This window comes from Anolis sagrei, chromosome 1 (genome assembly GCF_037176765.1).
Source record: "Anolis sagrei isolate rAnoSag1 chromosome 1, rAnoSag1.mat, whole genome shotgun sequence".
NCBI lineage: Eukaryota > Metazoa > Chordata > Lepidosauria > Squamata > Dactyloidae > Anolis > Anolis sagrei.
The window spans coordinates 6,208,288-6,221,462 of NC_090021.1; the positions used below are offsets into that span (position 1 = coordinate 6,208,288).

Sequence of the window (13,175 nt, forward strand, 5' to 3'; positions counted from 1 at the left end):
AGCAATGTCCAGTCTCGATAAAATAGTCAAGAGTAGAGACATCACATTGGCAACAAAGACCCATTGCCTAGTCAAAGCCATGGTATTCCCTGTAGTCACCTACGGATGTGAGAGCTGGACCTTCGGGAAGGCTGAGCGAAGGAAGAGAGATGTTTTTGAGCTGTGGTGTTGGAGGAAAGTTCTGAGAGTGCCTTGGACTGCGAGAAGATCCAACCAGTCCATCCTCCAGGAAATAAAGCCCGGCTGCTCACTGGAAGGAAAGATACTAGAGACAAAGTTGAAGTACTTTGGCCACATCATGAGGAGACAGCAAAGCCTAGAGAAGACAATGATGCTGGGGAAAGTGGTAGGCAAAAGGAAGAGGGGCCGACCAAGGGCAAGATGGATGGATGGCATCCTTGAAGTGACTGGACTGACCTTGAAGGAGCTGGGGGTGGTGACGGCCGACAGGGAGCTCTGGCGTGGGATGGTCCATGAGGTCACGAAGAGTCGGAGACGATTGAACGAATGAACAACAACATTACCTTTGTACAATATCAGTATTAAATACTACTGTATTGTACTACACCGTTATATTGTAATATTATATATTATTAATATTACATGTAATATAAATATATAATTATAATATATTATTAGTAGTTTTATATTGCATTACATTATTAATATTGTATTATCGAAGGCTTTCATGGCTGGAATCACTAGGTTCTTGTAGGTTTTTTCGGGCTATAGGGCCATGTTCTAGAGGCATTTCTCCTGACGTTTCGCCTGCATCCATGGCAAGCATCCTCAGAGGAGTGAGGTCTCTTGGAAATAGGAAAATGGGTTTATATATTTGTGGAATGGCTGGGGTGGGGCAAAGAGCTCTCTGCTGAAGCTAGGTGTGAATGTTTCAGCTGACCACCTTCATTAGCATTTGAAGGCCTGCTTGAGCCTTCAAAAAAGTATTAAAAAACTACCAGTATTAAAAAACTCTAAAATTACAACAGCAAAACAGCAGAGAGGAAACAACCAGGCACAGCTTAACACCTCTAAACAGAACATTTACCCAGGCTCAGGCAGGCCTTCAAATGCTAATGAAGGTGGTCAGCTGAAACATTCACACCTAGCTTCAGCAGAGAAGAGCTCTTTGCCCCACCCCAGCCATTCCACAGATATATAAACCGATTGTCCTATTTCCAACAGACCTCACTACCTCTGAGGATGCTTGCCATAGATGCAGGCGAAACGTCAGGAGAAATGCCTCTAGAACATGGCCCTATAGCCCGAAAAAACCCACAAGAACCTATTATTAATATTATCTATATAAATAAAAATGTCATGTTCTTTTGTGGTATTCACAGAACTCAAAAACCACTGGATGAATTGACACCAAATTTGGACACAAGATACCTATCAGGCCAATGTATGTCTTTCACTAAAAAAAAAGATGGATTTATCATTTGGGAGCTGTAGTTGCTGGGATTTATAGCTCACCTACAATCAAAGAACATTCTGAACCCCACCAGCGATGGAATTGAACCAAAATTGGCACACAGTTCTCCCATGACCAACAGAAAATACTGGAAGGGGTTGGTGGGCAGTGTCCTTTGGTTTTGGAGTTGTAGTTCACCTACATCCAGAGATCACTGTGGACTCAAACAATGATGGATCTGGATCAAACTCTACAAGAATATTCAATATGCCCAAATGTGAACAGTGGTGGAGTTTGGGGAAAATAGAATCTTGACATTTGGGAGTTGTAGTTGCTGGGATGTATAGTTCACCTACAATCGCAGAGCATTCTGAACCCCACCAATGATAGAATTGGGCCAAACTTCCCACACAGAACCCCCATGTGGGCCACAGCAATGCGTGGCAGAGGCAGCTAATATATATAATTATAATATCATATTATTATTATTATATTGCATTACATTGTAATATTATATGTATATACAATACATTCTATTATCGGGATTGGACTGAAATGTTCTCTCTAAAAACATCTAGGTGCTCCTGTGTAAATTTACGGCCAGCAATGCGTGGCAGGGGACGGCTAGTAAATAAATAAATTTTAATTGCCATGGCTCCATGGTATGGAATCCTGGGATTTGTAGTTTGGAAAAGGCTCAAGTCCTTGGAAAACTGCAACTCGCATGCATTGGGGGACTTGGAGATTTCTCATTAGATCTGCTAACCCCATAGGTAAAGGTAGTCCCCTGACATTAAGTCCAGTCATGTCTGACTCTGGGGTGTGGTGCTCATCTCCATTTCTAAGCCGAAGAGCCAGCGTTGTCCGTAGACACCTCCAAGGTCATGTGGCCGGCATGACTGCATGGAGCGCCCTTACCTTCGCGCCGGAGCGGTACCTATTGATCTACTCACATTTGCATGATTTTGAACTGCTAGGTTGGCAGGAACTAGGGCTGACAGTGGAAGCTCACGTTGCTCCCCGGAATCGAACCTGCGACTTTTCGATCAACAAGCTCAGCAGCTCAGTGCTTTAACCCACTGCGCCACCGGGGGCTAACCCCATACATACATCAAAAGATGCTGAATTGACATATATACACACACACCACTCCTTTAAAAAGCTTTTTTAATAGTATTTATGTATTAATGATCGAGAGAATGCAGAAATACACATTAGAAATGAGTAGAACGCTTGCGTTCCCAAGTTAACGCATTCACACGTGCAAAAGAAGACGCGTGTTCCTTTACTATGAAAAAGCCTTGGAATTCCAGCAGGGGGCGGAGCAGCAACAGCAGCAGCATAGCTCGGCAGCGCATGCTCAGTCCGCAGCGCTCGGGAGAGGCGGGGCCAGTGTTTACAATCTAGTCTCCAGCCTCTCCGCCAATCCTGGCACGTTCTGCATCGCTTTACGGCCGCGTGGCTACATACCGCTTCCGCCCTTTCCCTTTTCCGCTTCCGCCCTTTCCCTTTTCGCGACGGTGTCGTGAAAATACACAGGGAAGTTGTTGCTTCTCAGGTGGTCAACAGGAGAACCAGAAGGGCTGAGAAGTCGAGAGGCGTTTTCTCAACATGAGGCAGAAGAAGAAAGGTGAGCAGAGGGGGCTTCAGTCATTAGAGCTCCTTTAGCCCAAAATAATGGACTACAGGCCCCATCATCCCCAGCAGTCAAGGCTGGGAATGATGGGCACTGTCCTGAAAGGCATTTGGTGGCCTAAATTGAGGCCTTGGGTAGGGGGAAATCAGTTTAACCTTGTTTTATGTATTGATCAGTTTATTTTGCTCTATATGTCAGGCCTGGGCCAACTTGGGCCTTCTCTCCAGGTGTTTTGGACTCCAACTCCCACAATTCCTAACAGCCTATCTTCAATGGGCCACCATCAATCCCAAATTGTATTCATAGAATCATAGAATCATAGAGTTGGAAGAGACCTCATGGGCCATCATCCAGTCCAACCCCATTCTGCCAAGAAGCAGGAATATTGCATTCAAATCACCCCTGACAGATGGCCATCCAGCCTCTGCTTAAAAGCTTCCAAAGAAGGAGCCTCCACCACACTCCGGGGCAGAGAGTTCCACAGCTGAACGGCTCTCACAGTCAGGAAGTTCTTCCTCATGTTCAGGTGGAATCTCCTCTCTTGTAGTTTGAAGCCATTGTTCCATTGCGTCCTAGTCTCCAAGGAAGCAGAAAACAAGCGTGCTCCCTCCTCCCCGTGGCTTCCTCTCACATATTTATACATGGCTATCATATCTCCTCTCAGCCTTCTCTTCTTCAGGCTAAACATGCCCAGCTCCTTAAGCCGCACCTCATAGGGCTTGTTCTCCAGAACCTTGATCATTTTAGTCGCCCTCTTTCTCTGGACACATTCCAGCTTGTCGATATCTCTCTTCAATTGTGGTGCCCAGTATTGACAGTGTAGACCACGCCTAGGCCAACTTGGGCCTTCTCTCCAGGTGTTTTGGACCCCAACAGCCACAATTCCTAACATCCTACCGGCTGTTAGGAATTGTGGGAGTTGGAGTCCAAAACACCTGGAGAGAAGGCCCAAGTTGGCCCAGGCCTGAGCTAAGGATCCGTCTTTCCAAATGTCAGCCCAAAGGACATTTAATCAACTACCAAGCTTGCAAACTTTGTGTTTTGTGTGTCTGTCTGTTTGTTTGTTCTGTTAAGAATGTAATACAACTGTTTGGTTGCCCCTGACACGATAAATAAAGCCCAGGTAGATGCAACAATGGTCTGGAGTGCTTCCTACCAGCTTCGGCTGATCTGCCAGCTGCACCCCTTGCTAGATGTGGAGGACCTGAAGATGGTAGTGCCCATTTTCGCTCCCTTGGCAGCCACCTCTCCACCAAAGTCAACATTGACATTGAAATACAACACCGCCTGAGCTCTGTGAGTGCAGCATTTTTCCAAATGAAGCACAGAATGTTTGAGGACCGGGACATCCGTAGGGATACTAAGGTGCTTGTTTATAAAGCCATTCCCCTCCCAACCCTGCTATATGCCTGCAAAACATGGAATGTCTACAGACGTCACATGCAACTCCTGGAATAATTCCATCAGCGTTGCCTCCAGAAAATCCTACAAATCTCTTGGGAAGACAAGTGGACAAATGTCAGCGTGCTGGAAGAAGCAAAGACCACCAGCATTGAAGCGATGTTCCTCTGCCATCTACTGTGCTGGAGAGGCCACGTAGTCCAGATGCCCGACCACCTTCTTCCAAAGCAGTTGCTCTACTCCAAATTCAAGAACGGAAAACAGAATGTTGGTGGACAGGAAAAGAGATTTAAAGATGGGCGCAAAGCCAACCTTAAAAACTCTGACATAGACACAGAGAACTGGGAAGCCCTGGCCCTTGAACTCTCCAGCTGGAGTTCAGCTGTGACCAGCAGTGCTGTAGAATTTGAAGAGGCATGAATGGAGGGTGAAAGAGAGAAACGTGCCAAGAGGAAGGTGCATCAAACCAACCCCGACTGGGACCGCCTTCCACCTGGGAACCAATGCCCTCACTGCAGGAGAACATGCAGATCAAGAATAGGGCTCCATAGCCATCTATGTACCCACCACCAGTACACCAACCTTGGGGGACAATCTTACTCGGACTATAAGGGATCGCCTAAGTAAGTAAGCAAGTGACTTGGTTTAACCATATTGGCTTCTAAGAAGAGCTTAGGCCTGATATGCTGTAGGACTTATTTGTTTGTCTTTTTGACAATCCCTGGGAACCACAGAAGTCTCTCTCCTTCAGCACCACATTACAAATGAATCCATTATCTGCAGGAAAGCTTACTTCGGGCAAAATGACTTCTGCATCCAGACCTTCCCATTTGCATCTTAGTGACAGCCCATTTGTACTTACTGTTTTCACCCAGTACTTCACAATTTTGCGCAGACTCTGGACCAGCCTTTCCTTGTGTTTCAGGGGACCTCAGCCGGGCCGAGCTGATGATGATGACCATTGCCGATGTCATCAAGCAGCTGATTGAGGCTCACGAACAAGGCAAAGATGTCAACTTAAACAAGTAAGTTGTATCATATCCATCTCTTACCTGTTTTCCTAGATTAATCTAAATGTGTTCCCCTACTTTTTGAGGTTTGATTATTATTATTCTCTAATTATAGCCAGAACCCATACATTCAACCAACTCAAAATTCAACTGGTTTTTAAAAATATTTATTTATTTCCGGTATTTCTACCCCGCCTCTTCTCTTCTCTTGTTTATTTCTTGGTCTCACTATGAGTTCTCCCTTACAAACAGTTCTGCCTCTTTATCTCACCCTGAGTTTTTAAATCATTTTATGTACATGCGGCCCGCTCTTTGTCATTATGTTTGGTTTCTATGTTTTGTGTATATTGTTTATATGCTTTGATGTTTTATACTTTATTATTATGTTGTTTATTTGACTGCAATTTGTATTTTTGTATTGTAATTTGTCGTTCAGGCTTGGCCCCATGTAAGCCGCTCCGAATCCCCATTAGGGGAGATGGTGGCGGGGTATAAATAAACTTTATTATTATATTATTCTCCCCCCCAAAGGGGGACTCAGGACGGCTTAGAGATTTGGCAACGATTTGATACCGCTTCATATAAAAAAAAATTACAATAATACAACACAATTAAAATACATAAAGTATTAATTAAAACAATACATAAACATTGATTAAAACAATAATACAATATCATCAGCGGTATCGTCATTCCAGTCAGTTTCCAACCAAAGTGCTAATTAAGTCTGCTGTCCGAAAGCCTGGTCCCACAACCACGATTTCACTTTATTCCTGGAAGCCAGGAGGGATTAGGCCAATCTTATCTCCTTTGGAAGCATGTTCCAACATCAACCTTTCATATTGGATGAGGTTAGAGACACAGAACATCCCAGAGAGTGAAAAACGAGGAAATAGAAAAGGTGATATTTTTACCTGATTGAACAATTCTCTATTATTTTAGGGTCTAATGGCATGACAGTATAGTTGACTTCCTCTGGAAGTTGGCCATAGATTTACACAGGAGCACCTAGATGTTCTTAAAGAGAACATTTCAGTCCAATACTGATAATATAATATATTGTATATAAATATAATATTTATAATATTAAAATGTAATGCAATATAATAATAATATGCTATTATAATTATATATTTATACTAGCTGTCCCCTGCCATGTGTTGCTGTGGCCCACATGGGGGTTCTGTGTGGGACGTTTGGCCCAATTCTATTGTTAGTGGGGTTCAGAATGTTCTGTGATTGTAGGTGAACTATACATCCCAGCAACTACAACTCCCAAATGTCAAGATTCTATTTTCCGCAAACTCCACCAGTGTTCACATTTGGGAATATTGAGTATTCATGTGGAATTTGGTCCAGATCCATCATTGTTTGAATCCACAGTGATCTCTGGATGTAGGTGAGCTACAACTCCAAAACCAAAGGACACTGCCCACCAAACCCTTCTATTATTTCTGGTTGGTCATGGGAGTTCTGTGTGCCAAGTATGGTTCAATTCCATCGTTGGTGGGGTTCAGAATGCGCCTTGATTGTAGGTGAACTATAAATCCCAGCAACTACAACTCCCAAATGACAAAATCAATTTCTTTGAGTGAAGGACATACATTGGGTTGTTAGGTGTATTGTGTCCAAATTTGGTGTCAATTCGTCCAGTGCTTGTTGAGTTCTGTTAATCCCACAAATAAATATTACATTTTTATTTATATAGATTACATATAATATTACTAATAGTATTACAATATAGTGTTATGGTGCAATATAACAATGTTTAATGCTGATATTGTACTATGCTAATAATATAATATGTTGTATGTAATATATACCTTGTAAGCTGTTCTGAGTCCCCTTCGGGCTCAGAAGGGCAGTATATAAATGTCGTAAATAAATAAATAAATCCATAAATAATCAATTCTGCAAAAGTCAAGACATAGAGGAATGACTGTAAAAATAATTAAAACGAAAATGCGACAAACTACATCGCAAACCCTCTCCTGAATGTTGCTATACTGCTATACTCCCGGCTGACAAGAGCGGAAATAATAGAAGGTGTGGGGTTCTATTACCCAGAGACTTCCCTCTTCCCCATCTCTGCCATGTTGTGTTTCTATTTCAGGATCAAAACCAAGACGGCTGCTAAATATGGGCTTTCGGCCCAGCCTCGCCTGGTGGACATCATTGCCGCTGTGCCACCGCAGTACCGCCGTGTGCTGGTTCCCAAGCTGAAGGCCAAGCCCATCCGTACGGCAAGCGGGGTAAGTCTTTCTTGGATTCCCCTTCCTTGGAGGTATTTAAACTTACTTACTTATGCGATAACTCATAGCCTGAGGATGATGGCCCTCAAAGTTCAGTGTGTTGGCGGTGAATCCGTAGTTGGAGCCCTATTCTTGATCCGCATGTTCTCCCGCATTGAGGACATCGGTTTCCAGGTGGAAGGTAGTGCCAGTCACGGTTGGCTTGTTAAGTGGTGGAGTGTGACAACAGTTCAGCACTATCCAAAGTTTCTTCTGTGCCTTCCTTGTGCCTGAAATGCATTGATTGAGTGAATTTGCCTTTCAAGGTGTCGTGTCATGTAAGATGACGTCTCTGCAATGCGTCTTCTTTTTCAGATTGCTGTTGTGGCTGTCATGTGTAAACCACATAGGTGTCCACACATCAACTTTACAGGAAACATATGTGTGTAAGTACGAGACAATGCAGGGATGTGTTGAAACCTTTTATGTCCAGGGCTGGCAACTAGTTTTGATCCTTTTCCAAGGACGGTAAAGTGGTCCCCAGAATATAGGTATATTATGGGCACAAAATACAACTGTTATAAAAGTGTACTGACTTTATAGTCCTCCTTTCTTCTCCTTGTGAGGACTCAAGGTGGCTAACAATCCCACACTAGACAAGTTCAAAATACAAAAGTTTAAAAACAAATTAAATAGTAATAGTGTGATAAAAAACAGAATTAAAATATAACAAATGCGCTTAAAATTGCCTTTAAAACTCATACCCCCCCCCCCCCCCAAACTCCCCCAAGGACTGTCACAGTGGAAAAAAGGGGGTTGCATTTGCAGACCTATGAGGCTTCTTCCAACTCCATGGAAAAGCAGTGCAATGTAATACAGAAGACTAATATGGGTCTGGAGGAGCTGTGCTCTTGTGCCACTGTGTGATTTGCTTTCCTCTCTTGCAAATACAGATACTGTCCAGGAGGTCCTGATTCAGACTTTGAATATTCAACCCAATCTTATACTGGATATGAGGTACTTTGCAATTGTCTTAGGCATATGCCAGGGAAACTGCTGAGCAGGATATTGGAAGTACGAGTTAAGGGTCCCTTTTCTGAAATGCTTGGGGCCAGAAATATGGGTTTGGGGGGATTTCAGAATATATGTATAGACCAGCTGTACCCGCTACGGGTTGCTGTGGCCAACTTTCCCTCCCTCTTTCTCTCCTTTCTTCTTTCCCTTCTACTTTCCCTTCTTCTTTCTTCCTTCTCTACCTATTTTTTTCCTCCCTTCCTTTGCTCTTTGGTTCCATCCTTCCTTGTCTCCTTCCTTTCTTTTCCTTCCTTCTTTCACTTTTTTATTTCCTTCTCCCCTTCTCTACCTTCCCTTCCTTCCTTCCCTCCTTCTTTCCCTCCTTCTCTCCTTCCTTCCTTCCTTCCTTCATCCTTTCAGTGTATATATGTTTTGTGTGCATATGTGGTTTTGTGCATGCGTTGTCATGTAATTTTTTTGCTTTTTTTTTTTGCTTTTTAATTGTCTTCTGCTGTGTTTTTGTTGTGACTCAGGTAACAGAGATTGTCTTACACAGCAATTGAAGTGTTAATAGCAGTCTTTAATATGTCTCTAACTGATAACATCACTTAACAGCAGTGTAATTAGCAAAACAAAAGAGCCTTCAAGCAGGTAAACAAAGAAGCAATAAGCCGGATCTTCCAGGACTTGAGCTCAGCAAAAAGGAAAGCAGGAGTTAACTTGAGTGTGTGGCAAACACAAAATCAAAATAGCTTGAATATCAAGCAGAGTCCAGAACAATAACAAAGTCCGATAAGCAGTTGCGTAGTCTAAAGCCGATTCCAAGGTCAGAGGCAGGATGAAGTCACTCACGTAGAACGGTTCCGAAGTCAAGATACACAAGGCAGGAAAGCTGGATACCAGGGACCCAAACAGAGGTTAGGCAGCACAAAGCACATAAGCAACACTTTGTCTTCTGCAACTTACACATCCCAGCGTGCTCAATTTATTCACAGTCACCATCACTTAATTGATTTTCATTACTAGCATCTGATTCATTTCCCTCAGCTGCTGCCTCTTGGCCACGCCAACGCTGCCATCGTTGGTCTAATTCCTGATTCTGCCAAGAAGAACCTTCCTTCCAAGTACCTTGGAAACCTTCGAACTCATCACTGGATGTAGCTTGGGTGCATATGTCCCTAATGTTCTTAACCAGAGTCCAATCCAGTTCCTCCTCCATTTCATCCTCACTGGCTTCCAATTCCCCTGAACTGGAATTGTCAGCTGTATCTTTAAGTCTCTTATTCAGGGTATCATCATCACTGTCAGACTCACTGGCCACCCGCTTTACTCCCCGGTAATCTGACTCTACTTGGTCCTCAGGGCCGAACCCTGCAAAGTCCTCCAAATCGCTCGGGGCCAAAATGATATCACGAATACGCTTCAGCTGACGCTGATCCAAGTCTGACTCAGCATCACTCCTCCTTCTCCTGCAACTGGTGGTAGATACGTTGCTGTGACGCTGAGCCTCAACAGTTTTTCAGTGTTTTTATGAGTGATGGTCACTCGTTGGCCTGATCGGTATCTTGTGTCCAAATTTGGTGTCAATTCAGTGGTTTTTGAGTTATGTTAATCCCACAAATGAGCATTACATTTTTATTTATATAGATCAGGGGTTCTCAAACTAAGGCCCGGGGACTGGATGCGGCCCTCCAAGGTCATTTAACCCGCCCTCACTCAGGGTCAACCTAAGTCTGAAATGACTTGAAAGCACACAACAACAACAACAATCCTATCTCATCAGCCAAAAGCAGGCTCACACTTCCCATTGAAATACTAATAAGTTTATATTGGTTAAAATTGTTCTTCATTTATTGTATTGTTTTTAAGGGGGCTTTTTTGCACTAATAATAAGATATGTGCAGTGTGCATATAAATTCATTCATGTTTGGATTTTTTTCAAATTATAATCCGGCCCTCCAACAGTTTGAGGGACTGTGACTTGGCCCTCTGTTTAAAATGTTTGAGGACCCCTGATATAGATAGATAGATAGATAGATAGATAGATAGATAGATAGATAGATAGATAGATGAAAGTCAAAGTATGTGTGCATATATGTATGTATGATGTTTGGTTAGTTGGTTTGTCCCACAAAGGCTTCTCTGTGGCATAATGGTTCCGAACCAACCTTGGCACACCTTATCCAAATTAAAATAATTGAAAGTTTGAACTAAAAAACCTTTTTGGTCCCAGAGCAGAAGGGAATAAAAAGGAACGACGTGGATTGGCTGTAGCTAAGAGAAGGTCAGGCTGTTGCTAGATGAAAAAAGAAAGAGAGAGAAATATATAGCTGGAGTTACACTTAAGAAATGTTCCTGTTCCGACTTACATACAAATTCCACTTAAGACCTCCAACTCCCAAATGAGAAAATCAATCCCCTCCCAACCCCACCAATATTCAAACTGTGGGCGTACTGGGTATTTGTGCCAAATTTGGTCCAGTGAATGAAAATACTTCCTGCATATCAAATATTTACATTACGATCCATCACAGTAGCAAATTACAGTTATGAAGTACCAATGAAAATAATGATTTGGTTGGGGGGTCATCACCACATGAGGAACTGTATTAAGGGGTCACAGCATTAGGAAGGTTGAGAACCACTGCTCTAGGTTTTCTGATGCAATTCTGTGGTCAATTTGCACCAGAAATTGAGCATAAAGCCATGCTGTAGGACCTAGAAATGGTGAGTTGTGCTTGGAGGTTTCCCAGTAACAAAGTCAGATTGGCCACTAGATGGAGACTTCCCTTCAATGAAACTGAAATAGCATTTCTAGAAATCTTGTCATAGGAGTAGCTTTGTTAGCCTCGCAATGGGGTTCAGGGCACAGCTCTCCCCCGGAAGTAAAAAAAAAAAAAGTGAATATAGAAATTGCTAGTTGTTCTAACTGAGAGTTTTTCAGAAATTGCTAGTTTTTCTAACACCTTTCCAGGAATGATAATGAACTTTTGCTGGAAAATTCCCATAGAATTGCACCAGAGGATGTTGATATTCCTGTGTTTGAGTGTTGTTCTTTATTTACTGTTATAATTTTAGAGATTTTTTAATACTGGTAGCCAGATTTTGTTCATTTTCATGGTTTCCACCTTTCTGTTGAAATTGTTCACATGCTTGTGGATTTCAATGGCTTCTCTGTGTAGCCTGACATGGTGGTTGTGATGGTGAGTGGTCCAGCATTTCTGTGTTCTATAATAATATGCTGTGTCCAGGTTGGTTCATCAGGTGCTCTGCTATGTCTGACTTCTCTGTGGACAATTTCAACAGAAAGGAAGAAACCATGAAAATGAACAAAATCTGGCTACCAGTATTTAAAAAAACTCCAAAATTGTAACAATAAATAAAGAACAAAACTCAAACAAAGGGGAACTCCAGACAAGAAACAATCAGGAACAGCTAATCACCTCTCAACAAAAGATTGAGAGGAAGCCACAGGGAGGAGGGAGCCCTGGAGACTAGGACGCAATGGAACAATGGCTTCAAACTACAAGAAAGGAGATTCCATCTGAACAGGAGGAAGAACTTCCTGACTGTGAGAGCCGTTCAGCAGTGGAACTCTCTGCCCCGGAGTGTGGTGGAGGCTCCTTCTTTGGAAGTTTTTAAACAGAGGCTGGATGGACATCTGTCAGGGGTGCTTTGAATGCAATATTCCTGCTTCTTGGCAGAATGGGGTTGGACTGGATGGCCCATGAGGTCTCTTCCAACTCTTTGATTCTATGATTCTCCCAGGCAGTAACAAGCTACACCTAAAAACTGTCAGGCCATCAAATGCTAATCAAGGCGGCCAACTGAAACATTCACACCTAGTGTCGCACCTCAGAGTAGAACCACCTTGCTTAAGACACCAAAGAACACACCAGCAGTTGTCTTTGTAGTTTTCTTTAAAATAAAAGATAAAAAGTTCAAAAAGCAAAAGTATGTTTCAAGAGATCAATCCAAGGTAACATAGGCAAACAAGATCCATGAAGGCATAGGCAAGGCAAAGTCCCTTAAGTACATGAAAAAGTCCTAAAACATGAAAAGCTACAAGATAAATCCCAAAGTGTCTGGTTTAAAGTGTGACGTTGCTCTGACACTGAAACACATTCAAACAATCTGTTTAATACTCTTGGGCCAGCATGAAGGCGTTCCTATGGCCTCGGGCCTCTCTCTCTCGCCTCCTGGCGATCCTGACACTCCGTTGCACTTTCAATTCCAAGCGATCAGCCCTATCTAAATCACCGGCCCCGTCAAGGTCAAATCCCTCGTTAGCTGGCTGGGAACCATCCTCCCCAATTCCTTCATCAGGCTCCTGGCACTCACTCTCAGTAGTTTCACTTTCCCCAGCATCAACCGTTGCTGTGGGAAACAACTGAACTCCTGCCCCCTGGTCCTGGTCTTCCTCATCTAACACACGAACATCCTTGCTTTCCATCTGAACATCCCTATCA

At 43.1% G+C, this 13,175-nt stretch overlaps 1 protein-coding gene across 1 annotated transcript in view; it reads left to right on the forward strand.

The window, feature by feature from the left end:
- Positions 1-2,923: 2,923 nt before the first annotated feature.
- Positions 2,924-13,175, forward strand: part of ELP3 (elongator acetyltransferase complex subunit 3) — a 173,841-nt gene continuing 163,589 nt past the window's right edge. The window contains exons 1-5 of the mRNA XM_067462594.1: positions 2,924-3,044; positions 5,377-5,476; positions 7,575-7,713; positions 8,068-8,138; positions 8,646-8,709. Of these exons, the coding sequence (XP_067318695.1) occupies positions 3,026-3,044; positions 5,377-5,476; positions 7,575-7,713; positions 8,068-8,138; positions 8,646-8,709 (393 nt within the window). The 5' untranslated portion in view covers positions 2,924-3,025. The remainder of the gene's footprint in view (positions 3,045-5,376; positions 5,477-7,574; positions 7,714-8,067; positions 8,139-8,645; positions 8,710-13,175) is intronic.